This window comes from Nansenia antarctica, assembly GCF_963989245.1.
Source record: "Nansenia antarctica genome assembly, chromosome: 3".
NCBI lineage: Eukaryota > Metazoa > Chordata > Actinopteri > Argentiniformes > Microstomatidae > Nansenia > Nansenia antarctica.
In genome coordinates, this window is record NC_137688.1 from 52948620 (window position 1) to 52976482 (window position 27863).

At 43.1% G+C, this 27863-nt stretch overlaps 1 protein-coding gene across 1 annotated transcript in view; it reads right to left on the reverse strand.

Annotated features, from left to right (window-relative positions):
• The window catches only part of pinx1 (PIN2 (TERF1) interacting telomerase inhibitor 1), a gene marked incomplete at both ends in the record, with an annotated part of 46637 nt that overhangs the window by 12617 nt on the left and 6157 nt on the right, over positions 1 to 27863 (reverse strand). Inside the window, 4 exons of the mRNA XM_080527373.1 lie at positions 3782 to 3864; positions 9695 to 9784; positions 13125 to 13206; positions 15862 to 15954. Of these exons, the coding sequence (XP_080383499.1) occupies positions 3782 to 3864; positions 9695 to 9784; positions 13125 to 13206; positions 15862 to 15954 (348 nt within the window). The remainder of the gene's footprint in view (positions 1 to 3781; positions 3865 to 9694; positions 9785 to 13124; positions 13207 to 15861; positions 15955 to 27863) is intronic.

Below are 27863 nucleotides of genomic sequence, written 5' to 3' on the forward strand. Positions count from 1 at the left end.
CAGCGAAAGGCTGTCATTTGTCTTGCGGTGAGTAATTGTGTCGCGGGGCGGAAGAGGAGGCGGGAGCTGTGGGGAGCTTTCGGGCATGGGCTCAGTGATGGATCACTGTGAGGGTCGTAGATGGACAGCTGCTGCGACACCACTGGATAACCACACTGGACAGGGAGGTTGAATCATGTTTGTTGAAAATATTTTTAGAGTAGCTGGGGGCGAGGGAGAGGTGGTCAGGAGCTAGTGGTGATGCTTGTATCAATCACTACGTATACGTACTAGATGCCTAGTGCATCTGACGTAATAGTAAATTGTTTTACATATAGTAATGACGCAGATAACCTCAACCATTGAATACAGAAGGAACAGTTGTGTCATAATGCTAACTTAAGACAGTTTCATATGATAGGTTGAGCCGGCTGCTAGAATGCATTTAATCAGAATACAATTAATTAATAATTACTTAACCATCTTATCCGTTTTTGTTACTAAAACATGTTATACCCGACTGCTATAATGTTACTCACAGAACTTGAGATTGCGAATAGGTAATAAATGATCAGTACCACAAAACACGCACAAACTACTGCACTGGGGGGGGGGATTCCATCAGCTAAAGGAAACTCCGGGCTTATTTTTGATACATCTTGTGAGACATCACATTAAGCCTGGAAATTGTTGATAAGTCTCGCAAGACTTAACAATAAGCCTGGATTTTCCTTTCGCAATGCTGATGGAATACCCCACAGGGTGCACCAATCTGAATATACAACACCTGTGTTGAAAATGAGGAGAAAGGGGTTGGGGAGCGAATCAACACTGGTTTGCCCTTCTGCTCCCCCTCTCTCTGCCTCTCCACCCAGACGACAGGGCCTATGGTGATCATTGGCATGTGGGACGGCCCTGTGTGTGTGTGTGTCAGGGAGCGTTGTGACTGGCGATAAGGGGCTGGCAGGAAGCACATCTCTGTGGAGGAAGGAAAACCCCAACAGAGGGGGATGGGGGTGGTGTTGGGGGTGGTTGGAGTGGGTGGTGGGTAGCCACGGGAGGGGAGGAGAATGGTTTTGGGAAGTTCATCCAGACACAGTTCATGCAGTGAGAGTCCCCCGGCCTTACCTTGTCGGAGTGCAGATAGGGGACTGGAAGCTGTGTAAACCCGCCCCCATGAGCTCTACCTCCCCCCTCATCCATGTGTATGGTGGCCAACCTACCCTCCCCATTGTGGACACAGGCGCTAACCCAGGTGCACATCCCACTTCCTATGTAGACACAGGCCACAGTCCAGGTGCACACCACTCTTTCCTGTGCAGAATCACGCCACACAGGCAGGAGTTAGGTATGCATATTGGACGGTGCTTCTCTATCAAATGCAACTGCAGCAGACAAAAGTGTAAATACTTTTCAGTGGGTGGCTAAGAGGTCACAGCCTGTGTGAAACGGTGGCAGGAGAACACACAGAGTCCTGAGCTCGGTCGGTCTCTCTCTACCTGTACCCAGCAGCCTCCGTTGTGCCTGAGCCACCGCAAGGCCTCGTGGGATACCATTGTGATTCTGTTCAGTGTTTTCGATCTGGTCAATGGTGTCCCTCCAGACCAAGACAATAACAACCCATGACAAAACGATTAGAAGGGAAAAAATAAATAAACCGCACATTATTGCTAGCGTTTCCAATGTTAATCAACGCGGGAGCAGTGGCCATTGTGAGGCGATGGCAAGGCAGGGGAATGTGCTGGGGCACTTAAGTGAGAATTATGGATTCAAGGTGCCAATTTCTTCATGCCAAAGTCTACAGAGAGAGAGAGAGAATAAGGGGGTTGTAGTGTGTGCTGGTCAAAGCTACACCTGTGTTTTTCCTTTTTTCTCTGTGTATGGGGCAGGAAGCCGTATTTGTAGAAATCCCTGCCATGGTGCAGACAAAGGAGCCCCAACTTGTCATAGCCGACAGAAAACAAGGTAGATGATGACATATCAAGTCTAACTGAAATAGAGGGTTTGTTTTGCAGTTGCAGAAATGAAGCTAATTACTTGCTTTCCCTTTGCCGCCCATTGAATACCATGTTTCTTTTATCGAGATCTTGACAATATCACAAGGCTCAAGGACTACAAAAAAATAATACTGAAGTCGCTGTGAGTGTAGGATTAAAAACAGCCTTTAATTCCCATTATAGTTTCTTTGATACTGATCTATGATATTCAGGAGGGAAAACAAATAGCATTTGCATTTCTTTCAAACCATCATTTAATCATCACTTATTACATTACAGTGTTTTGGCTATGTTTTCTATTCTGACAAAAAATAAATACTTGGTGCTAAGCAACACAACCTCAGCGTAACCACCACATAAAACACCTGATTCAAGCCCAACCTGGCAACATTCACGCACTGAGATTGCTGCCAAATCAAATGTAATGCTTTGGCAATCCCATTTTTGGTGTGCATCTGCACCTGAATGTTTCTCATAACAAAAATGTAATGTATACATTAACTTTCTGACATATTCAACATCGAAATCTAACTTTCCAAATTGATAAGATAATAACATTCAAATTGAAACCTAGAATGAAAAATAATCACTAGCCTATATTCAATATTGTCAGTTATTCTTGTAATTTAAAATACTTTCAAGGAGGATTACTAATTTGCATTCTGATTTGAGGTCGCATTTAAACTGCCGATATTAAAAAGAACTCAGGGGCGGCTTTTGCGAGTCACTTTACTCATCCGCTTAAAGAGATGCTACAGGACTTTTGTATATTTTCAGCCACTATTTCTAAAATGAGCCCTCACAACCCCAAAACAGATCCCCGAAATAGAAAAAAACCTGTCAAGAAATTGCCTGATGGGACAGATGGGACACACCTCCCCACTACCATAAGCAAAAGCTTATTTTGTTTGTTGGGCTCAAACTAAGGACTGTGTTGTCAAAAAAATAAGAACATTATGTCATGCAACCATACGGTCAACACTTACGCAAAATGTTATTTAAAATAATTAGCGTTGAAAGCTTCTCATTCATAATCTATTACTGTAAGTCTCCTGCAGGGCCCTCTACAGGGTAGAGACTGACCTGCAGACTTCTGGCCAAACAGACCAGTTTAATGTGACCGTCCTCAACAGTTGAGGAGAGGATAAACTTTCGGGGTTTTGCAGGCGTCATCAACTCAGATTTCTGCACACCTTGCCCCATTTGGAGTTCTCACTAATGGTGCCCGATGGCACACTGAGTTACCTGGTGTGAATGCCTTGAGAGAGAGAGGGTGGGGTGAGGAGGAGGAGGGGGGTGGAAGAACACAAATCCTTTAAATGGATTTGGGTGCTTTCGCTGCAAACGGTGCCCAGCGGTGGCCTGCATGGCTAAGGCAGCACGCTATGACATGGCTAATCTTAGGGCCACCGGCTGCTTGGGAACCTGGGACAACGTGGGGGGGGGGGGGGGGGGGGGTATCATGTGACAAGGGCCACTGTCACTGGCCACAGCAGCGGTCAGCCTTGATTACCGGGGACAGCGATAACGACAACAACCTTGAGCTGTGTCTATATAGGCTTGCAGCAACTGCCCCTGTGCCCGTTGACAGGGTCGAAGGCGCATCTTTAGATTTAGCACATTTCTGTATCACTCAGCACAGCTCATTTCTGCTGACTTAAAGCTTAGGAGATGTTTTCCAACTGCAACCAGAAGTTTAGATCTATTACTGCCTTCACTAGGAAATGACATCAGAGGTGATTGGGGTGGGGGGTGGATGTTCACAATGAGTGGTGAGGACAGGTGGTACTCCGGTCGTGTCTTACCTCCTCCTTGATGTCGGATTGCTTAGCCCTCCTCCCAAAGATACAAGCCAAGTCAGTCTGACTGCGACTTGACAGGTCTTTTCCTAGAAGGATGGAAGGAAGATTAGACACGGTGGTTTTTAAATCTCAAGCATCACACAACACCAATACAGCATTATGCAAAGATTAGCCTGAAAGTTCAGCTTGGGTCAAAAGTCACAACAAGTTCAGCTTGGGTCAAAAGTCACAAGGGCCATAGACAATGAAGTCCTTTCAGACATATACATTTTACATGAACATGCTAGTGCTAGAATGAAAAGGTGTGTAAATGACAGCGTAGAAAATGAGGAACATAAACAGCGACTTTAAAATCCATATATTTTCATAAACTATGGGTAAATGGTATTAACCAACATTTGCCCTCTACTACATCACCGGTACTATACAAAGAAACCTGTTCCCATAAAAACCTCAAAATGCATCCAAACAAGGCTAAGACAAATTAATATTTCTCAACCATGCAAGTTAATTATATATATATAACAAATCGATAACATCTGAACAACGGTTTTGAACTTCTGCCATGGAGGTTGGGGGGTAGGGTGGAAATGTGTTTTTTGATGTGAAGAAAGGCGCGTTTGCATGGTCGCTTTGGGATAAAACGACAAAGAAAAATAAACCGACAGGGCCAGCCACACCTCCAGGCTCCCGTTTTCCAGTCAGGCTCAAAGACTCCAGGAGCACACAGCCACCCGTCTCAGGCTCAAGTCATGTTCGTACAGCTGCATCCTCTTCCTCCAGCAGGGCCCTGATAACATTTGGTTATTTATTGCTCTAAACCCTTTCCCTTGCTGGTCTTAAGGGCGACCAAGCAGTCCTGGAAGGAGCAAAAACAAGGAGGGGGTATCGAGTATGTAGCCTACTGATCTTTCTCAAGGTAAAATGAGGCCCAAAGTGACTTTCTCGCTATTTGGCTGAGGAAGTATCTGTCAAAACGCCCTGGGAGGATTTCAGGTGGAAGTGTTAGTGACAACATAAAAAGGAGCTTAGCCTTTTTTTATGTTTTAAAATGGCTGAATGCCATTTGGGGCAAGATGGGGGTAAGTATTGTGGGTGCAGTGGGAAGTGTTACGGAATACCTTCAGGTTCCCAAGGTCACAGTTGAGATGGAAACAAGTGCCAGTGAAACTCTTGCCAAAACATATTAGCCCATCACCATGGCTTTTTCATACAGATGGGCTAATCTGACAACTAACAAACTAATGGATTACCTGAAAGATTCGGGGACAAGATCAAAGGTGTCGTATCACATTTAATGCTAAACGACATTTAACTGTGAGCTGGGGAGGGTTTTGACAGTGTTTTTGTAAAGATCAACTTCAAAGATTGACACAAAAGACTACTAACTACACAGCACCTGTGACGTTATTGTTGGTCCAACAATTCACAACACTAGCGTCTCATTAGTAGTAATTAGTATTACTTGTACAACTTTCATCTACAACTTAAGATACAGGCTTGTAAAAGCCTCTGGCTATGTTGCTAAATGGAACACTCAGATGTGAGAGGGTTTGTAAAGTGAGCAAGGCCAGAGCAAAGCCACACAGCACGATGGAGTGCTGTAGTTAAATTCCACATCAACCACCCTCCCTGGTCTGACAGGTGATATATGGGGGGGGACAATTAAAACTGGGTTAATGGTTTACACTGTGGGCACGGGCCTGGGCAGCGGAGATGCCGGTGCCTTCCCCTGCAAAACGAAAGCCATCAATCCACAGTGCTGGCAGTGAGGAAGCCAAAACAGAGAGAGGGAGGGAGAAAGAGAAAGTGTGTGAGAGAGAGAGAGAGAGAAATATGTTTTTAGGGCCTTTCTGCTTTATTGGGACAGAGACAGTAGAGATTGACAGGAAGGATGAGAGAGAGGAGGGATGACATGCGGGATAGGTCGTTGGCCGGAATCAAACCAGGGACCCTGCGTTTACGTGGCATGCGCCTTAGTGAGCTACGCCACCGAGGCGCCCAAGCAAAGGGCTTCTTAACAAAGAGGCCTAAAGGCTTAAGTTCACTGTGCCTCCCTTGACCTTGTCCTGCCCCACTAGTCAACCACCCCAACACAAAACCCACAGCAGCTTGAAGTTCAGTAGTGAGGAATGGTTTAATGTATGGTGAATATCAGGTTTAGACAGCAGTTTTACTGGCTATCTTCCTGCAGACTATCATTTCTGAGACCGGCATTTTGCCTAATTAATTATTTTTATTATTTTTTATATCTAAGAAATCCCCACCCCAGTACAGCACAGCCCTATGCTTCACCCTTACCAAGGTCTACATCCCTACCCATACTCTACCCCTCACCAGGGCCCGACTCCACCCCCTAACAATTATGTTTTTTTTTCTTTCTCTAGCACTGTGGCTGTCATTAGCCGTCTTTCTATAGGGGGGCTTAGGCCATGTGTGCCAGTGTGTGCCACAGCAAACTATTTTCCAGAGTCATTCCAGACCTTCACCGATGCTCACTCTGGGACTATACAGTACATAAAACCTGGGCTTTTAGCCTCCTCTAACTCCTTGGTCCTCATGAGGACAAAGGGGGCTAGGGGCATGATATTCTTATCATCCAAGTACTTTAATCGGCTAGGTGGGTGACAGGCATAGCTCGCTGTAACTACACAATTTAATCTTTTTAAATAATACTACTAAATAGGCTACCTTACAAGTGAAATATTACAATAATTAAAATGCTTGAATGTTAAATGGAGCATACTGGTGAAATCAGCAACTACTCTATAACCAAAGATCACATTTCAACTAATGAGCAGACCGGTGCTCTGCCAAAACTAAATAAAAAGGTAACACAATCTTAATTAAGCAATTGGTGTAAGAGGATTATAAGTGACCTCTTCCCTTCCTCTTGTGAACCTTCATGTAATGCCTTCTGCATACATGTGCAGATATAGAGTTGCATAAGTAGCACCTGACAGGCAACCTTTTCAACTTCAGATGTAAAAGGCTTAACTCGGCTAAATCCATTACCACAGCCGGTAATGGACCGGTAACCTGGCACCGACCGTGCAGTGGACCCAATGCAAGAGGCATGTGAATGGGTGTGGACACTTGTGGGTTGCCCAGCAACCTTTGGTAGTCCATGGCGATCCAGTCCACAAACTAGATATCAGGTGGTAAGTTGATGATTTAACTCTGGATGCCTGGTCAGCCCCTGTCATTCAGTCTTCTCCTTCTCTCATAGTTGCAGTCCCACTCAACTTTCTCAGCAAACAGAGTGACACCCGTCGGCCCCCCGGTGAGGCAAAGCATTGAAATATCGCATTTCAGAAAGGGGGTTATTATGAGCTTGTTGTGAAACAAGTTAAGCAAGCGTCCCAACAATGGCATGGCAACCGGAGAGGCTACATAAGTCAACAACCCTGTGAGTTGTACCCGCTGTATAGGGTAGCCTGTCCAACACAAGACAGGGGCAAGGGACGGACACTTGGACAGTTCTAATGACATCACGCGCATAAGCTTTAAAATCTGTCAGGAGATGGGTTAGCATTAGCCACAACGCTAACTAAGAGGTTTAAGTGACTGAGTAGGTCTGTGCAGGGGGGGGGACATGCCCATATTCATAGGGGATAGTTAGGTAACAAAGTTAGGTCCAGAATTCCCAATATACATTTAGCCACAACCCACTACCCCAGGGGTAGTGGTAGCCTGGCCTAGTGGATAGGGGGTTGGACTGGTGATCAGAAGGTCATGAGTTCAAATCCCACCTGGGAACACCACCACTCGTGTGCCCTTACGTAAGGCACTTTGCCCTAAGTTACTCCATGGAGACTGTCTCTGTGATCTCACTGTCAGTGTGTAAAGCGTCTGCTAAATGGTAAAAAAATAAAATAAATAGGTAACATGGCCTCATTTCTTGATTGCTTGCGAATTGCCAAGTTCCACGATTGGGAAGCAATCCACTCCTTGATGACAAAGGAATGCAGGCACGTCATGTTGACCGCGAGGAGAAAGTTTATTTAAGGTCTTCTCTCCGGGGGTCAAAGAGGTTGTTTGGGGCATTGGGGTGGAAAGGTAAGATTGTTAAGTCCATCCTCCACTCTAAGTGGCTCCGGCATGGGAGCATCCAACCGCTCTCCTTTATCTATCAGGAATATGGCCTTCCGGTTACAGCTAAATTAAGAACACAAAAACAGGGCGAGAGGGTCTGGGGGAGAGATTGAGGCCCAGTGTTATCTGAGAGGGACATCTAATAGGTAGTGCAGGCGCTGGAAGATGTTTTTTTGCGGGGGAGTGCAAATGGACATGCCAGATGCCCAAAACAGGAAACAGGAAGTGCTATTTGACTGACGTAAGAGGGTCTTCCAGGTGAGGTGAAAGCAGAATACTTTTGTGCATGTTTTCCTATGCACCTTGACAAAACAAGGTATCTTTAGAAAGAAAACATTTGTTTAAGGCAACATCCGCAATATTTGCTAATGTTACTCAATAAGTTCACAACGGTTTTGACCTTTATACTGAAAAACACAGCATTACAGCAAAAAGTAAATACTTAACTCATTGACTGCCAAAGACGCCAATTGGCGTCTTATAGAATAGTAACGTTGACTGCCAAAGACGCCAATTGGCGTCTTATAGAATTTTTTTTTTTTCCCGCGGGGATCGCGTTATTGACATGTTCTACACCTAGCGATTGAATTTCAGACTTGGGTGTAATGTATTTCGGTCCCAGATGGGGGCAGTAGTTCGATAAAAGCCTGGAGAAGGAAGTGGCTTGCTGTGGGTTGTAGTAATGGCGAAACGGATCAGGGTATGTGCCAAACGCGGTTCAAAAAAACACGAGCATTGCGGCGCGGAGCATTGCGGAGCAGCGCGGCCATCGCGCGACTCTTCAAACAGTTCAGAGTCGGATGATACAGAAAAAGTGCAGCAAAAAAAAAAAAAAAAAAAAGTTCTGCAGAAAAAGCTTGTTTTCTCTGTTTATTGGTCAAAATCAGGTGTTTTTGCTGAAACCACCCTATGTTCTACGGCCGATTTCTAAACACTCAAAGAGGCTAGAAACAAACTTTCTTTTTCTGATGAAAGAAGAGAGTCTAAAGTTTTGGTAGATATGTTCAATGTTTATGTAGTCCGAAAAGTCAATATTTGGTGGGTCTTCAAAGTTCAGCGAAAATGCCCCAAAAGTCTGGCAGTGTGGAGCTCTCCGCTCTGAACATGGCTGGCAGTCAAAGAGTTAATTAGTTACCACAGAATTGCTACATTTAATTTTCTTTTTAAATAAATTAAAGACAGAAATATAGCACATTTTTATGATTGCTCCTATCAATAACACAATAATACAGCAAAGTCAGTCGACCATAAACTGGCTACCGTTTCTTCACATCACATCTCCAGTGGTCCTGAACGTTTGGCAGCGTCCTCGCACCTATCTACTGTACCGGCCGTGACCTGACGGTTGGCTTCCTGACGTGCCGAGAAGTAATGAAACTAGACGGGTGGTTTATTAATAGCCTCCTCTCCCCTGCTCTGTGAGAGGTGCTCTGGTTAGGTTGACCGGACTGACCCGGCACCGACTGATGGAGTGAAGCTGTGACCCATGTCTGCAGTTCAGAGTCATGGAGCTGAAGTGAGATGTGGTGAGAGGATCCTGGTTGGAGGAGGGAGTGAAGCAGCCAGACACCATGTAGACTGAAGTATATTGAAAAGACACCTGGTTAGGTTGGAATGGGTGCTGTATGTATTTCGATGTGCACAAGTCAACTTTAGGCCTGACGATAATGCATCACAAACCCCCAGGACAATCAACGAGCTGGGAGAATTGCCATGTGAGATCTTGCGTATGTTGTGACATTAAGCACATGTCAAAAGCCCCATTGAAGCTTCTGCCCCCTGAGGTAAAATATTACATTCGTCAGATCACAAGTCACTCACCTTTGGTGAATTTCATGTAATGGACCCGCTTTTTGGATGTCTTGGACTTCTCCTCCAAGCTAAATCCCTGCTTTTCCTCTGGTGGGGGCTCTAAGATAAACGCAAACAACAAAAGTAGTTGCCACAGTAAGCAGTATTATGGCATCAGAGTTAACAATCTCTTTCCAGCTCTCCAAGCATAGAATCTTTATTATTATTTTGTATAAATCTCAGGTAAGAGTGGATCAAAAAACATTAACAACCATTTCTGAGCAGCTTTCAGCCTCACCTTCAACTAAATGCTACAGGAGCACCCCCTAGTGGGCATCAGTAAACATACCTACCTTGGACTGGACTGAACAGTGCTGACATCATGCGTCCTTGAAAGTTCAAGACAAATGAATCTTTGAAATGAGTCCTTGAAAGTTCAAGACAAATGAATCTCTTGCTAATCAGTTTTGCTGTCTCTATGTATGTGCATTGCAGATTATGCTTTATGTATGTATGTACACTACCGGTCAAAAGTTTTAGAACACCTCCAGTTTTTATTCAAATTTACGCAGTATAATGTCTCAATGTACTCTGTTTTTTTCATTATTAATCTAAACAAATCATGGAACTGTTGTTTAACACAATTTAAATAAACATTTTTAGAAAGTTCTTCCCAATAGTGTTGCAGAGGTCCAGTTCATCCCAAACCAGCTTGATGGGGTTTAAGTCTGGAGACTGTGCTGGCCATTCCATGACTTGAAGCCTACAGTCTTGTTCTTTTCTTCTAAGGTAGTTCTGACATAGCCTGTAGGTATGTTTTGGGTCATTATCTTTCTGTAGGATGAACTCCTGACCAACTAAGCGTAGACCAGAGGGTATTACATGGTGCTGCAAAATGCTGTGATAGCCCTTTTGGTTCAGGGTGCCACTAACACGGTGCAATTCGCCGACTCTGGACCCGCCACGCTTCCTCCTCTGTGTTTGTATGGCGTACAAAAACCCTGTGTGATGAATTGAAAATGTTTTGGATTTTTTCATCGGTCCAATTTTGATTCATCGGTCCATAACACCTTCTGCCAGTCTTCAGCAGTCCACTGCCGGCGCATCATGGCTCAGGCAAGCCACTATTTCTTCTTTTACCATTTTAGCAATGACTTTCTTACAGCCACTCGACCTCAACCTATCAAACCTGCAGCCAGAAGTCTTCTCTTCACAGTTGAAACTGAGACTTGCTTACTTCGACCACTGTTAAGATGTGCTTAAAGCTGTGAGCCAGCCATCACGTAAGCTGTAGACTCTCAGAAACATGTCTTCTGATTATGCTGAGGCTTGGGTCTGCCAGACCTCTCCAGTTTCCAAGTGCCTTATGATGGTGTAGGAAACTGTACTCACTGACAGCTTGGCTTTCTCTGCAATTTCTCTAAAGGAAGGAACTACCCCTTTAAGTGTTATAATGGTCTGTCTGTCTTCCTTTGTTAATTGTCTCACCATTATGATAGCAATACACTACTTCCTGCAGTGCAATATTGTCCAAATAATGCTTCACTGTTCCAACAATGCTTTTATACAGACAGAGGGTTTGTAATGGCGCTTTTCCATTGACTGGCACGGCACGGGTCAGCACAGCTCGCCTCGGCACGCTTTTGAACAGTTCTGGGTACGAGACGTTTTCCACTATACAGGACCGACCCGGGACTGTAGGAGGAGTTACGTGTCATAAGATTCCCCCCCCTATACAGATCAGCGGGGGGAAATGCGATAAGAATTATGTCAAAATGCAGCACTATTGTGCACAGATCAGCCTTACAACATGTAACGTTAAGTGCCTGTTACTTGCCGCTTTCAGTTCTAAGGAAATGCCGACATGAAATGCGACACGATTCTATTTTTATTTCTCCTGACACGTTGAGCACTGTGCTTTTTTTGTTGGTGAACTACCGTAATAAGCCTAAAAAAGTTCAACTGTTCAAAAAGTGCAACTTCTCTGCTTTCAGAAACTGTTTGAATTGTTTAGATTGGGCATATAGTTCATGAATTACGATAGTTTGAATGAACGCTGTAAAATCCTGTCTGCACCAACAGCTCCCAGCTCCGGTTTCGGAGCAAGACGCGAATCTATCGGCATTTCAAATACATGCTCACATCCAGTCATCCGCTCACTGCTCTCCATCAAAAAGGGCACATCCATCAATAATATTACATAATAACAACTGCTCTGATTAGATTGCTTAGATTGTTTAATACATCAACGGGGGGGAAAGCGAGATGAACTCTGAGCGAGTATCATGCTTCCTCCATTGAATTCCATTCAAAGTGTTTAAGCCTTCCCCCTTTCCACTGGTAATAAGGAATTGGCAAGAATAGATCGATATAGATAGATCAACATAATGCAGCACTATCATGCACAGATCAGCCTTAAAACATGTAACGTTAGATATATAACGGAGCGATGTATTTCTACGGAAAGGCTGACTGACGCGGGGCTCATACAATCTCCACGTTTGTTATAGATGAGAGTGCTCCGGTGTCTTGCTGGTAGTCAAATGTATTTATTTATATATACAGCATATGGATGTTACGTGCCTGTTACCTGCCGCTTTCAGTTCTAATAGTTTAGATCACGCAACCAGGGAAACGCCGACATGTTAAAGGGAGCAAGACGCGAATCTACCGGCATTTGACTGCAGCTGGACTGAGGAACAGCATAGGCACAGCACATCGCCATAATAGCCATTTTTTTTGTTATGCTTGTTGTAAATAAAAGTTCTATGATGCATTGAAATGACATTAAACTAAGATAGTACGATGGTTAGCATAACTTTTCTAATCTTTATTAATAAGTTATTACAGAAACAGTAATTTTTTCCTAGAGCGAAATCTGTTGTGGTATTTAAAGATGGCGGTTAGCGAAGAAATCTATGAACATGGGATGACGATTTCCATTGACCAATCAACGGTGTGCAGCGTCACACGTCACACGCAGCCTGGCAAAAGAGTACCTTTCGCTACCCATCGCGAACAAGAACTATTTTAGTTCTTGTTCGGCACGGGTACCAGAAATGGCACGGGTACTTTTGGCAGTGGAAAAAGGATAATAAAGCTGGGCTGACCCGGGCTGGCCCTGTAGTGAAAAAGCGCCATAAGTAATCAACAAAAGTTGGGACACCTGTAGGAATTGTTTCCTACAAACCAACTTTCAAGACTTAATTTACTTCCATTGCTGAAGAAAAGCTGTAAGTTGTTAACCCAATTACTTATTCCCCCCCCAAAATATTTTTTATTGAAAAAAATAAAATTATAATAATGTACATTACTTTTCAACTTTTCTTTAACCTCTGGCAAGTTTACAGCTTACCGTTGTTCCATTTCAGGTCATTCACTGGACTTGCTGCTTAAATGTCAATAAAAAATTTGAGGTGTTCTAAAACTTTTTACCGGTAGTGTATTTGTTTTTCTTTACCATTGGTAGCAAGTTGACCATGACAGCTGTTCAGATCAGCAAGAAGCTGGTTGAAGTCATCTTGATGGGCAATCCAGTTGTCCTATAAAAAGAGTGGATTGAATGAGAAACAAATAAATTGCATCACTGCAGTTTTTACATATCAGATAACTATATTCCAGTAGAAATATGCAACACATTAACATATAGAAAAACACAACTATGTGAAAGGGACTTGATGAGGAATCATAATTAATAATACAAAATAATAATGGTAATTGTAAAGTTTGTATCTGGGTAGAAGACAGGAGGAGTCAGTATAACTTAAATGACGTTGTTTATTTACTGTGTCCCTGTTCCCATTATTGTACCGAACATAAGGTTTACCGCTATCTATTTTCCTTGACAGTGCTCTCCCTCTTCCCCCTCATCTTTGATTTTGGATCACTGAGACATGACATGATGAATGTTTCTTGCCAGTATACAGGGGTTTTCAATGAAAACTGTCAGACTTTGGCTCTTATCATGATCTCATATAGGAGTATTCTATCTAGGGATGGACTGAACTGAAAATTCTTGGCCGAAGCCGAATACCGAGTGCGTACCGGCAGTTTTTCATTTATTTTGCCAATTTTTGTACTATTGCATCATTAAATAAATGTAGATTTTTATTCATGCGTGTATGCTTATTCATGTAAAATTATAATTATCAAAATGATGTGTTTGAAATGTATTATATACTTTATGTTACGTAATATTTCCTCATTTCATGAAAGAAGTAACAATTGTGACAGCGGCTGGAACAAGTCATCAATCAAAATGATCAGACTTTTATTTTGAAAACGGAAATACATTCAACATTGTTGAAAATCACATCACACACTCGCTAGTCAAGCCAAAATACTACAATGCATTGGATTTGGTGAGTAATCCCCACTGCTACCTCAGTGTTTCCTCTACATGCATTTATTGGTGGCGGGCCGCCACGAATGAATTTCCTCCACCACGAATTGATTCAGTCCACAAAAAAAAAAAAAAAAAGTTCTCAATTTAAAAAAAATAAAAATCTGAACATTTTAGCTGATTTAAATATATCTGATCCTAGATCAGCGCTATAATGGATGTTGACTAAAAGTGCACCTAAATCCACGCCCATCTCTCTCTAACCGCTGATCCAAAATCAGATTAATGACATTCAGTTGACGACGTGACACAAGGGCTCCTGATTGGTCTAAATGTGAACTGTGGTATTATTGTTATTGTGTACAGGCCACCGTAGTGACATCAGGGGGGTATTCCATCAACATCGCTAAAGGGAAAATCCAGGTTTAGTCTGATAAATCTCGCGAGAGTTCTTAAAAATATCCAGGCATATTCTGATAGGTCTCGTGAGAGTTATCAAAAATAAGCCAGGATTTTCCTTTAGCGACGTTGATGGAATACCCCCCAGGTCAGGTGGGCAGGTTACGACGAGACAACAAGAGACCGGTATTGTAGAGCTTACAGAGCGAGTTAAAATAAAGACACTTACATTGAAATACAGAAGGACTCACGTGTATGTTTAATAGAATAACACGACATGGTGTCAGAAGTCCTGTAAGTGAGTGTTAAGAGTTAGATCGGCCGACAAGTGTCATTTGAGCTCGTGACGGTGAGAAGGGAGAAGAAAAGATGGATGCTAATGCTAACGCGGGAGCAGCTGCAGTCCAGAGAATGGCGCCAGTTTCAAGTGCTACGTTAGCAGACATTAGCAAGTCAAAAAACGATTCTTATGTGCCGTCACTTTAGCAACGACACAGTATTGTCAAGGGGAAAAGAAGGGGAGACGATTTTTTTATTGACAACGGAATTACATGCTGGAAAAACATGCAGCTAAAATTCAGGGAACATTTGGACAATAAGAGACACACGGGAGAAGTACGGGAAAACAGGGCTCATGTGGGTCTCATCAAAGGTAAGAGTTTGTTTTCTTTAACTCAGCTGATACTCAGCTGTTTACCGAATGCTCCATCTGACTGTGATTTTACTTCTGTAATGTGGTGGGTTGACATAATTCACGCACGGAACTATAGGTTGAGAGTATTGTTCCTTCCGCAGTTGATTGCGTAGTACCCAAGTTGTTTAGACTGTTCTATTTACTGCTTGAGTGTGTTGTTGACAATCGTTCATGTCCTTCATTAAACGTTTAGCTTTGTCATTTGATACGCCGCCTACGACTACCATCTCTCTGCACTACAGTAAACAGTTAATCAGTAACGTTAGCCGCTTTTGTGCTCATGTAGGCCTACTTCGTATTATATTATAGCTGATGATCTATGTGTGTGTGTATGTGACTGTCAGTCACAAGTTTATATTCTGTATATTCATTATTTTTTTTTGGGCCATCCTCTAGTTTTGGCTGTGATAAGATCGTTGTTTTGAGCGCGCGTGCGCGTTTCATGCGCGTGCACGCGAAAAAAAAATCGCGAAAATCAATTTCTTCAATTTATTCGCAAATGTTTTATGCACAAAAACCTCAACCGATGAAGACTTATCATGGAAATGCATCAACACATTTGTTTTCTATTAGGTAAGTTATGTGACAGGGTGCTTTCAAAGGAAGTGACGTTGAATAAAAGCCAGATTGATGGAAACATACCTTGTCCACAGAAATGTGCATATGTTTCTTGCACATAAACTTAAAATGAATTATCCTATAAACAAATGAAAAACCTTAAAACACACTCTTTCATAGTAATGACATCAGTCGTCGCCTCACCTCCTGGCTGGCATTGGTTCCAAGTCCCAGATTGTTGTTTTTAACTTTGACTTTGATGTGATCTGTGGACCCTTGCTCAGTTCTCCCCAAGCCCTAAGAAAGACAAACAGATACAAGGCATACTACAATGTTAAGAACTAATGCATTTGTCATCTAGAAAAGTTAATATTAGTATGGTAAAAATGTGTAATGGGCATTGGGCACTGAAATGTCCATATCGATACCAGCTGAATCCAGCTGAATATCAAAATAGAGCAGGAATTTGGCAGCATGAACACCAAACAGACATTCCAAAAAGTAAAAATTCTAACTGGACTGCAAGGCCCCAGGGCCTGACGGCATCCCAGCTAAGGTGCTGAAGTCCTGTGCCCTGGAACTCACACCCATTCTCCACTCACTCTTCTGTGAATCCTACCACACGGCCACAATACCCACGCTCTGGAAAACTGCCACCATCATCCGAGTACCCCAAAAACCCTGGCCCAAAGAACCCAACCATTACCATCTCGTTGCTCTCACCACCATAATTATGAAGTGCCTGGAAAAACTGTTGCTCGCCATCCTTCTTCCAGTTGTCACCCCTCAACTGGACCCCCTTCAATTTGCCTACAAAGCTAGGAGGGGCACAGAGGAGGCTGTGGCCAGCCTGCTGCACCTCCTGCTCCAGCACCTGGATTCCCCAGGCACCTTCGCCAGGATCCTTTGTGTGGACTTTAGCTCTGCGTTCAACACCATCCAAAGGCACCTGATGATCCAGAAGCTACACCACCTTAACATTCCCCCCCGTCTGATCTACCTCCTGCTCACAGACAACCACTCCATCCTGGACTACCACAGCTCCATCATACACTTCACTAAGTGGTGTGAGGACAACCATCTCCACCTCAATGTGAGTAAAACAAAAGAAATCATCATTGGTCCCCCCACAACACAGTGCCCCATTATCATCAACACCCAAGCAGTTTTAAATACCTCGGAATTACACTGGACAATCAAATTAGTTTCAACTAACACACCACCGATATCTTTAAAAGGAGCCAACAAAGATTATCCGTCATCCACAAACTTAAGGACTGTACAAAAGGACTGTATGTTTCCCCCCCTCTTCTCCTACTACTGTACCAGAGCATTATCCAGCCCATCATCATGTACTGTTCCTCCTGCATCTTCAACATGCTCACAGTCATCAACTGGGCCAAACTCACACGCATCACCAACACTCAGGCCCGTCACTATGGGCGGGCCTCAGGGGGCCAGGCCCGCCCACAGACGTGCTGGTGCCCCCCCAACTGGCGGCCAGATATTAATTATTTTTTAATTGTATTTTATTATTATTAATCTTCTATATTTTATGTTAAATTAAGACATTAAAATTGAGAAACAATAGTGTGTTTTTCGTTTTGTTGGAAGGGATTCTAGTGACAACCAATCATTTGAAAAGAAGTTGAAATATTGCACGTTACTGCATGCTGCTGCTACCGCCATTTCAGCTGTGTGAGCCGACTCAGTCGAGCAAAGCAGTGTTTCCTCTATATCAGGGCTTAAAGTGGGAAAAAATCCTGTGCCTGAAACTTTTTCTTGGGGAGGGGGGTCACAGTTTGAGATATTGGGAGAGCGGGTACAGAAGACAGCTTCTTGTCTCAATGTTTAAATGCATTAATACTATTTTATAGTCAATACAAAATATATGTCTCAATGTTAAAATGCATTAATACTTTAAATGAATGTGCAACAATACTATGTGCAATATGACAACCCTTGTGTACATAAGGTTCAGATATAGGAAAAGTTAGGATATTTATAGCATAGCATAGAGTACAGCACAGTGTTTTATTGTATAGTATAGTAGTATAGTAGATAGTGTACATAGCCTTTATTTATGTAAACCAGCTATTTTCCCTTTTTTATTTTACCCTTGGCCCTCGTGTTTTTAGTCTTTTTCCAAGCACCAGGGGAGCCTCCCCCTCCTAAATTTCGTTGTATGGTACCTGTACTGTATTACAGTTTTTCTCAATTGCTAAAACACATTTCACAATACTTTCCTCCATTTTCCCAAAACTCTAAACACAACACACTTTTCTAAAGCTACATAAGCAAAACCACACCTTCTCTCTTCAAAACTCAAACTCAAACCCTACCCCTAATCCTAACCCTAACCTTACTGTAACCCTAGCACCTAACCCTAACCCTAGTTTTCCCACATGTATGATAGTCATGCATAAAAATAAATCTGCGCTCCCTGTCTAACGTTATATCTAACATTACATATTTTACATTACAGTAAGGCTGATTTTGCATGATAGTCATGCATTTTTAAATATCTATTTCCCCCCTTTAAATGGCATATGATGTCCGAAATTTTACTAAAGTTCAGCCGCGAAGTTGTTGCACTGTTGTCTTATCGAGTTTTACGTAAATAAAGGTTTGAAAAATGTTACTGTATTCCCACATGTACCGTAACATGTACAATACTGTACTGTATCACAACTCAATGCAAACACTACAGAGGATCCATTACACACAACAATACTCACTGAAAACAATGTTCAGGGTGTGATGTTTTTTTATTTATTTATGGCACTATACCACACACACACACACACACACACACACACACACACCACAATCATTTGCAACAAGTGTCTTACATTTTGAGTCGTTATGTTTAATGAATGAAGCCAGGTGTGTTCATTGTGCTAACATTTTGCTGACTGTGGCAAGCATTTTGCATCACATGAGCTTTAATTTGAGAATTTGACATTTTGAGCAGAGTTTTTTGCAACTTGTGTTTTAGCAAGACAAAATGTGTTTAGATTTATGAGAAAATGAGGATTGTGTTTTGTGAATTGTGTCTTCATGTGAAATGTGTTTATGGTTTTGGCAAATGGGAGCTAGTTTTATTAAATGTGTTTAGAGAACTGGTCATTTGGTTTAGAGAATTGGCTTTTGTGTTTTAGCAATTGGGAAAAACTGTAATGACAATAAAGACCATTCATTCATTCATTCATAATACTGTTTTATACTTAATAATAAAAAATAAAAAAATAGATGTCTTTAAAAGGCCAAACTGATTGCATCACTTATTAAGCCACTATCACTATAACAATACAGAATAAAATATATACATGTCTTTAAAAGAACAAACTGATTACTTATTAAGCCACTATAGCTTATATTCTCCTTCTTGGCACCACGTCCCATAAGGCTTCCCGTCACTACTCAGGGTTTTTCCTGGCTCAAAATGAGGCGGAGGTGGTACCAGTGGTGTTTGACATCGGGGGGGACCCATGAAGCAGGGCTGTCTGGGGGTCCTTAAACGAGCATCAAACACTTAATTTCTTGCATTCTGGTGAATTGATATGCACCAATTTGTGCCCTTTCGCCATCAATTTATGGTGGAAATGTCATTATATATGTAAAGGAAAAAACAATATTCAGGCACCAGATGGCCATTCAAAATATAATGTAATATAATGCAATATAAGGCTCTCAGGCATTCTGTACTTTCAAATATGTATTCTCCTTGAGCAGTCAACATCAACTATCAGCTGTTTCGCTAGCAAACACGAAAGCTAAGTTATTTGTGAAACAGCGCCCCCGCCACCACGTCGGCGCAATGCCGCAATTGCAGTTTATTTTATTTATTTTTTATTCTCCCGCGCCGGAAATCCGGCACTGTGCCGGAGTACTTTAAGCCCTGCTATATGCATTTATTGGTGGCGGGTCGCCACCAATGAATTTCCTCCGCCACTAATTGATTCAGACAGTCCACTTTGATTCAGGCTGCGCAGAAAGGCAGCGAGTTATTATGACCGGAGAACAGAAAAAAAGCAGATTGAAGCTAGATTTAGGCCGCTTCCAGACCAACATTTCGTTACGATTTAGGGCGTAGTTATTTACAATATGTTACAATGTTGCAATTAACCTCGTCGTTTGTGTTCGCACTGCAATCGAGACTCTCAACATGCGCGCGGAGCGAGGCGACGCGCTTTCAAAACAGTTTTGTGATTGGTCCGAATTTAGCGGGACATTTGGATTTCTCTCTTCTCCCGTCGCCGGTGCCTTTAATCCCGTAAACGTATCCTAATCGAAAATGCAACATCATCAGCGACGACTGTGGGTTATTGCATTTACTGCTGTTCTCTGGTTCATGTTCTTATACCAGTGCTCCAAGGACGTGTCGTCCATATAAGCAGAGTAAGCAGTGCTTACCCAACGAAAAAATAAAAAAGGACAGTGAAAATATAAAAAATAAAAGTGCATGTAACCGTTTGTTTGTTTTCATTAAAAGAGTCGTATTTTAGGTCCCAGGGCAGCAGGAGTCATTCATTTTGACGCCACCTGCATGAGTAAGCACTCGCTATTCTGCTTGCTTGCATTGCGTTGCATTATAAGCACTTCTCTCTCTGCTTTCCCTCGCGTACATTCGAATGCGTGAAAATGTCTTTTTTATTTTTTCCGATGCTTCAGCCCGCTGTTTAATGTGGCCAGGGTAAGCATGCTTACAGCCAATCAGTAGTTCTTTCATTCCGATAAGAGCTACTGATTGGCTCTATCACTTTCAAGTTCACTTAAGTTTCACACTACTTTCTCTCGCCCGGCAGAATAGCTTATGCTAGCTAGCTCAAACGATCTAAATAATAATAATCAATAAGGATAACTTGCTTGATTTTGTGAATATGGACATTACTGTCAGTGACCTAAAGGGATTTCGTAGACTGGACTGGACTGGAAAAAGCCAGCCGAAGCCACCGCTCACCGATCTTCACACCCAGAAAGGGAGAGTCGCTAGGGGGTTACAGCAAGCCTGGTATGAGCGGTTTATATGATTTATATGATTGGCGAGGCTGGTGGCGATCTGTGCTTGTTTATATGGTTTGAGTACTGCTGTGCTGCTGGTTATGGTTTCTTATTTAAGACTTCATCTGCTTAATCAATCAATCAGAGAGCTGCTTAATCAATCGCTGAGATAGGCCTAATGTCGCTGTCCGTGCCTTCTAGACCAAAAGTGTTTGAGAGAGATAGAGAGGGAGGGTTTGTGATGTGATGTCAAGTGCCTATGTGACAAAGTGTGAAAAGAAAGTGTGTTGTGAGTTTACTATGGAGGATGGAAACGGTGTGTGTCTGTGTTGTGTGTGTGTGTGTGCGTTTGCAATGTTGAAACTGGACTTGTAGATTTCAGCAGGTTGGCTACTTGAAAAGATCTTGGTTCAAAAAAGATTGAACAATGAGCACCCCTGATATAGTCGAAACTGGCAACAGTTTTTGTTTTTTTGGGTAATCTGATCACAAAGTGACACTACAGTTTATTAGCGGGTTCTAGGGCATCAAAATTGCATTTCCTTGAAACTGTCTATATCTTATGCTTACCCAATCTAAAAGCTCACGGCACGTGCCTGCAGTGCTCAGTATAGAGTATTTTAAATGAACATTCGTAATATATGTCTCTGATGTTCATGGTCAATTAAATCAGCCTATTTTGTGAAACAAATAATGTTCCCGCTAATGGGTTAACCGAGCATTCTCGCACCTAGCTTCGAACTATTCATAGCAATATGCGCGGGCTTGGTTTTCTTTAACTCAACTGATAGCATTACCTTGCTGTTGTTGTTTACCGAATGCTCCATCTGACTGCCACACTGTGATTTTACTTGTGTAAACAGTTAATGAGTAACGTTAGCCGGTTTTGTGCATGTACTCTCATGTCGGCCTACTTCGTATTAATCTTTCTGTGTGTGTGTGTGTGTGTGTGTGTGTGTGTAATGCGCGTTCCGCTGCAGCTGTAGGATATATTGGTATTTGATCACCTTCTATATAAAATCACCTGCTCGGCTTTAATGACTTAACCGCTATTTAAGAAATTATAATTGTTGCCACCCTATAGTTTTGGTGAAACTACGTCTTTGTTTTGAACGCCAGTGCGCGGTTTATGCGCGTGCACGCGAAAAAAATAAAAATAAATAACCGCTCCGCCACTAATGTGAAAAATCCTGGAGGAAACACTGGCAAAATCAGTGCTTTTTGTAGTAACAAAAAGCACTGCCTAGATGGATATACGAAAGTGGATTAAATCCTCGAAAGGTGCAGCTGCACCCAACCCCAATGGACAGAGAGATAGCACCAGCAGTAGCGACTGTGGGCCTGACACTAGTAGCACCCCGACTGCTACTACTAGCAATGTGACCCTTGCTGCTAATGTTAGCCCCCCGACTATTACTAGCACTAACGTGAGTTTAGCTACTAGCCCACGAACGAATGTTAGGGCTAGCCTTGCTAGCCCCCCGACGACTACTGTTCCTGTTGGATTAGTGGTGGAGCCGGATGACCTTGGAATGGACCAGCCTAAACAGGTTATTTTGAGCAAATATCCAGTCAGAATGTTTGGTGCAAAAAACGATCATTGGCCTCAAGCTGGAACAGGGACTGGCTTGAGTATTCTCTGAGAAAGGACGCCGCGTTTTGCTACGCGTGCAGGAAATGTAGGGTAGTGCAGCGAATTCAGGGTAAGTTAATATCGTGTGTGTGTGTGTGTGTGTGCGTGTGTGTGTAGGCACCCGCCGTGGTGATGTTTTGCTAGTTGTATTCTCGTCAGCTTTTTCAATTGGAGAGATGGGCTGTTTGCATGGTTAGGCTATATTTAATGTGCTTTGTGTATAACGTGTTCAATGATGAGGATTGATGTATCTGGCTGATCCTATTTGCTGTAGATGGGTGGTTTAATGTGATGATCACACGATCGGTCGGTCATACTGTATACCTTTTGCAAGTTTACTGATTGCGTGCCAGTCTCGTAATTTTAGTTACGTAGGTTATTTTATTTAATTGTTGCTCTTGTAAGTGTGCCGGGTTGGTGCCAATTATTGACCTGTGTGCATTGTAATGCACAACTTGGCTTCTCCATGCTATAAAGGGGTGGTTTAAAAAATAAAACACAGAAAATAGATGACAGGTTTGTAATAAACCAGCTTCGCCTGTGTTATGTTATTTGCTGCATTCTGATACTTTTAGGTCTAATCTTCATCAGTAGGCTACATGTCCAATTTAGCCTCTGCCACCTCCTATGCATGTCAGTGTTGCATGACGAATACCATAGCATATTGGATTATCAAAAATAGTTAATAATAATTGTGCCCCCCCATGCAGTTCATTGGCCCACCCTAAAGGCCCTTGCACACCAATGCGTTTTTTACGTGCGTTTTATACGTCCGTTAAAAAAATAAATTAGAACTCATGTTGTGTCAATCACGCTTGCACACCGAATCCGTTATATTCGTCCGTCCCAAAACATTTCGGAACAGGTTCGATTTTCTGCGTTTTTCGCGTCCGTCAAAAGCCTTTTGAGAGTTGTTATTGACCACTCCGCCATGGTATAGAGCAGTGGTTCTCAAAGTGTGGGGCGCGCCCCCGGAAGGGGGCGCAATAGCAATACTGGTGGGGCGCGAGAGACTGGGGAGGTCAACAATTAACACTCAGGTGAACTCTTTGACTTGTTCTAGTTGTAGCTTCATAATCTTCGTAATGGAGTCATTTCTGACAGGGACAGCGAAAACAAAAACGGAAAATGCGACAAACATGGTTAAAAAAAAAACTGTTCGAAAGTATGACGAGGCTTACCTTGCAATGGGCTTCACCGTGAATGTGGTGGGAGGTGAGGAGAGACCATTGTGCGTGCTATGTCTCAGAACATTAGCAGCAGACAGCCTGAAGCCAAACAAGTTAAAAAGGCACCTTGAGACAACACACCCCAATGATGCAAAGAAGCCACTGGCCTTCTTTAAAAGAAAACTTACAGAGTACAGAAAGCAAGAAACTCATATGACAAAAGCGGCATCCGTAAGTACCAAAGCGCAAATAGCGTCATTCAAGGTTGCATACAGAATTGCGAAGTGCAAGAAACCGCACACCATAGCTGAGGAGCTCATACTCCCAGCTGCACTGGATATGGTGTCAACTTTGATTGATGAGACAACTGCTGCAAAATTGAAGACCATTCCCCTGTCCAACGACACCATTGCAAGACGCATAGGTGAGATGTCAGAGGACCTTGAGGAACAACTCGCAGAGAAACTACACAAACGTTTTGCATTGCAAGTTGATGAGGCTACTGACAGTAATAAGGACTGCTTGTTTATTTCTTATGTCCGCTATGTAGATTCGAAGTCAATGAATGAAGACTTGCTGTTTTGCAAGCATGTGACAGGGAGAGCGACAGCTAATGAGCTATTTGGGATTCTTGACACTTACCTGACAGAACACGGACTGAAATGGGAGAACTGTGTGGGGTTTTGCTCAGATGGTGCGCAGACAATGGCCGGGAAAAGGAAGGGACTGCAGGCGCTAATAAATCGCGTCGCACCAAACGCGCAATGGACACACTGTACAGAGAGGCGCTCGCATCCAGGCAGCTTAGCCCTGAGCTAAATGAGGTTTTGACCGAAGTGATCGGTGTTGTAAATTTCATCAAAACCCGCCCGCTGAAAGCACGTCTGTTCTCTGCACTGTGTGAGGAAATGGGAGCTGAACACTCTGCTTTGCTGTTTCACAGTGAAGCAAGGTGGCTCTCCCGAGGGAAAGTGTTGTCCCGAGTCTTTGAGCTCAGAGAGGAGATTCGGGTGTTTATGGAGGAGGTGGGAATGCACGAATCTGCAAGCAAGTTCAGTAATTTAGAATTCCTGATGAAACTGGCCTATCTCAGTGATGTGTTTGGAAAGCTCAACGAGCTGAATCTTCAGCTTCAAGGAAAAGACAAACACCTACCCCACCTGGCAGATAAGGTCAGCGCATTCACCAGAAAGCTGGAGGTGTGGGGCAGGTGCCTTGATGAAGGAAATACTGATCCTTTTCAGAACCTGACCACGTTTGTAGAAAGCAGTGATTGTGATGCCACCACAGTGATCCCCTGCCTGAAGCAACACATCTCTTCCCTGGGAGCATTGTTCCAGAAATACTTCCCACACAACACTGCTGAGTATGACTGGGTGGTGGATCCATTCAATGCAGCAGGTTGGTAGGCAATTTTGATGACTAAATATAACTGTGAATATTTTGTGCTGTAGGCCTATATTTTATTAATGTTGTATGTATGTTACTAACTAACTACCTGGAATGGATTGTTGTAAAATTGAATCGTGTTGTGTTTAATATGCAATTAATTACAAATAAGGTATCTCTATCCGTAGCACCTGCTGATTTCAGCTCTGCTGAAGAGGACCAACTCATCGAGCTGACCTCTGAGTCCACCCTGAGGCTGAGGTTCAATGGTCAGACACTGAGTGAATTCTGGCTTGGTGTGGAGAAGGAGTATCCACTCATAGGGCAGAGGGCTGTCGGCATCGGAGAGAAACGATCTACAGAGAGTCGTGAGAACAGCACAGGGGATCACCGGCGCCACCCTCCCCTCTCTGGAGAAGCTGTACGAAACACGCTGTCTCAGGAGGGCCTCCAAGATCTCCAAGGACCCGACCCACCCTGGGCACGAACACTTTGTCAAGCTGCCCTCGAACAGGAGGTACAGGACCCCGGCCGCTAAGACAAACAGACTGAAGAACTGCTTCTACCACAGGGCCGTCAAGGCCCTGAACACAGAAAAGGCCTAAGTTCTGGGCCCAGGACAAGTCCGGACGGATTGTAATGGCAGCTAGTGCTGAGGCACAAACATGTACATTTTCAAGCCTGCAAACTGTGACACTTTAAAAAAAATGTGAAAAAATACTTTCTTGTGCAATATGACAACCCTAGTTGACTATCTGTGCAGTATAGTACAGTGGATTGTGTACATAGCCTCTATTGATGTAAACCAGCTCTTTATCTTCTTGTGATTTTATGCATCTATGCTTTTTCCAAAATGTGTTTCTTTTTCCTTTCTTAAACACCAGGGGAGCCTCCCCTCCTAAATTTCGTTGTTTGGTACCTGTACTGTAACAATGACAAATAAAGTCTATCTATCTATCATCCTTCTTCCCTTCGCCACATCCAATCTCTGTGAGGCTGGCTTTTCAGCTGTTGTTTCACTGAAAACAAAGTACAGATCTAGGCTCAACATTGAGCAGGACTTGAGAGTGGCAGTGTCAGGCCTGCTACCCCGTTTTGAAAAGATCTGCAGTGCCAAACAGGCTCATTGCAGCCACTAATGCTGTAATGTTCTTGATTGTTAGTGTTCATTTTCTTGAGAATTGTAATTGAAAAATATTGTTATTGTGTTGATTTATTATATTGTGTTATTTGTATTTTTAGTTTTTTTTGTTGGGAGACAGTGTTATGTGGTTCAGTTCAATAAATGTAAAATTGCCCCATGTTGTGACAGTTTTTTGGGGGTGAGGTGGGGCTCACACATTTTTTGTCCTCCCAAGGGGGGCTTGACATAAAAAGTTTGAGAACCACTTAGAGCATCGTTTCTCAACGGGGGCGGTACCGCCCCCCAGGGGGCGTTCAGACAACATCGGGGGGGCGCTGGAACAAATATGTTTTAAAGGGGGGCGTTGAGGTGTTCTTGGGGGGCGTTCACGCATAAAGTATTTTTCTCATGAAAAACAGCTGTGTTATTACGGGCACATTCGTAAATGCACGAACGGTCAGTTCGCTCGGACAAACCGTGTTTTCAGTCAGAGCACCCATCTCTGAGCGCTCTGAACTTGGCCGGGCTCTGTGACGCAGACACATGTAGCGCAGCGCCCAAAAAAATAAAAGTGAGTGTCATCAAGAAGATGGAGAAGCTAAAAACTCAGCTAGCAAAGGTAGAGCTTTTGATAGTTTCCAATGTGTCTGGGTAAGCTGCATTGTAGAAGCATCTTGACAGTTCATGTACAGTGCAGAAATTGCAATACTATGCTATGATAGAAAGAACCCCGGTTCATCCCATCTGTAACGTCATGTTGACCAATGCCCAACTTCTATGAGTGTTTTCCTTGTAGGCTATGCTTGAGTGACATATGTTTCAGTTTGTGGGCTCATTGTAATTGTTGCGTTCGCTTCGTTCGCTTCCTTTCAATACAGCTTATTTAATTTAGTTAAAATTTGTGCTAATACCATACCACCATACCAGAACATCACAGCAGGAACAACCTGGAACAACCAATCTCAAAAAAGCGATCGTAATAAACCAGTCCTGAAGGTTCTCTAACGCTTACCAATAATCTCAGTGTTTCCTCTATATGCATTTATTGGTGGCGGGCCGCCACGAATGAATTTCCTCCGCCACAAATTGATTCAGTCCAAAAAAAAAAAAAAAACACCTCTGAACATTTTTGCTGATTAAAATATATCTGATCCTAGATCAGCGCTATAATGGATGTTGACTATAAGTGCACCTAAATCCACGCCCATCTCTCTCTAACCGCTGATCCAAAATCAGATTAATGACATTAAACATTCAGTTGACAACGTGACACAAGGGCTACTCCTGATTGGTCTAAATGTGAACCGGCATGAGAACCGTGCAGACTCAACCATCCCCGCTACCTTCCGAAATGCTCGGGCGCCTGTGTTTTCTCCTCGCAAATAACGGGCTAAAAGTCACCGGTAGTACCATCTAAAAGATACAAAAAGCTGATCTAGCTAGCTAGGTGCACAAATAAGATATCACGTTAAATAACTTCGAAAAATTAAACGAAAACAGCGACAGATGGATGGATTTTTCAAGAAAAAAGATGTCCCAGACACTTCAAACATTGCTGAAGCTAGCAGTGGCTATGAGCGATACGAAACTGCATGGCTGGGTGTCGTATTGCAGGATTTAAGTTTCTCTCTATATTTCGGGACGAGGAGCCGCATGGCATGGTCGGACCTTCCCAGCGGTGCCCTCGGGAACGAACGGTAAGCCTCGTTGATAGTAACGTAGCAGTGGTCTAGTATGTTAGCTCCTCTGCTGGGGCATGACACCTGTTGTTTGTAATTGGGAAGTTCTGTTGGTGTGATTAAAATCGCCGAGCACAATAACTGCTGCGTCGGGATTAGAGTTTTCCACAGAGGAGATGTAGGTAATACTTGGGACATTGCAATTGAAA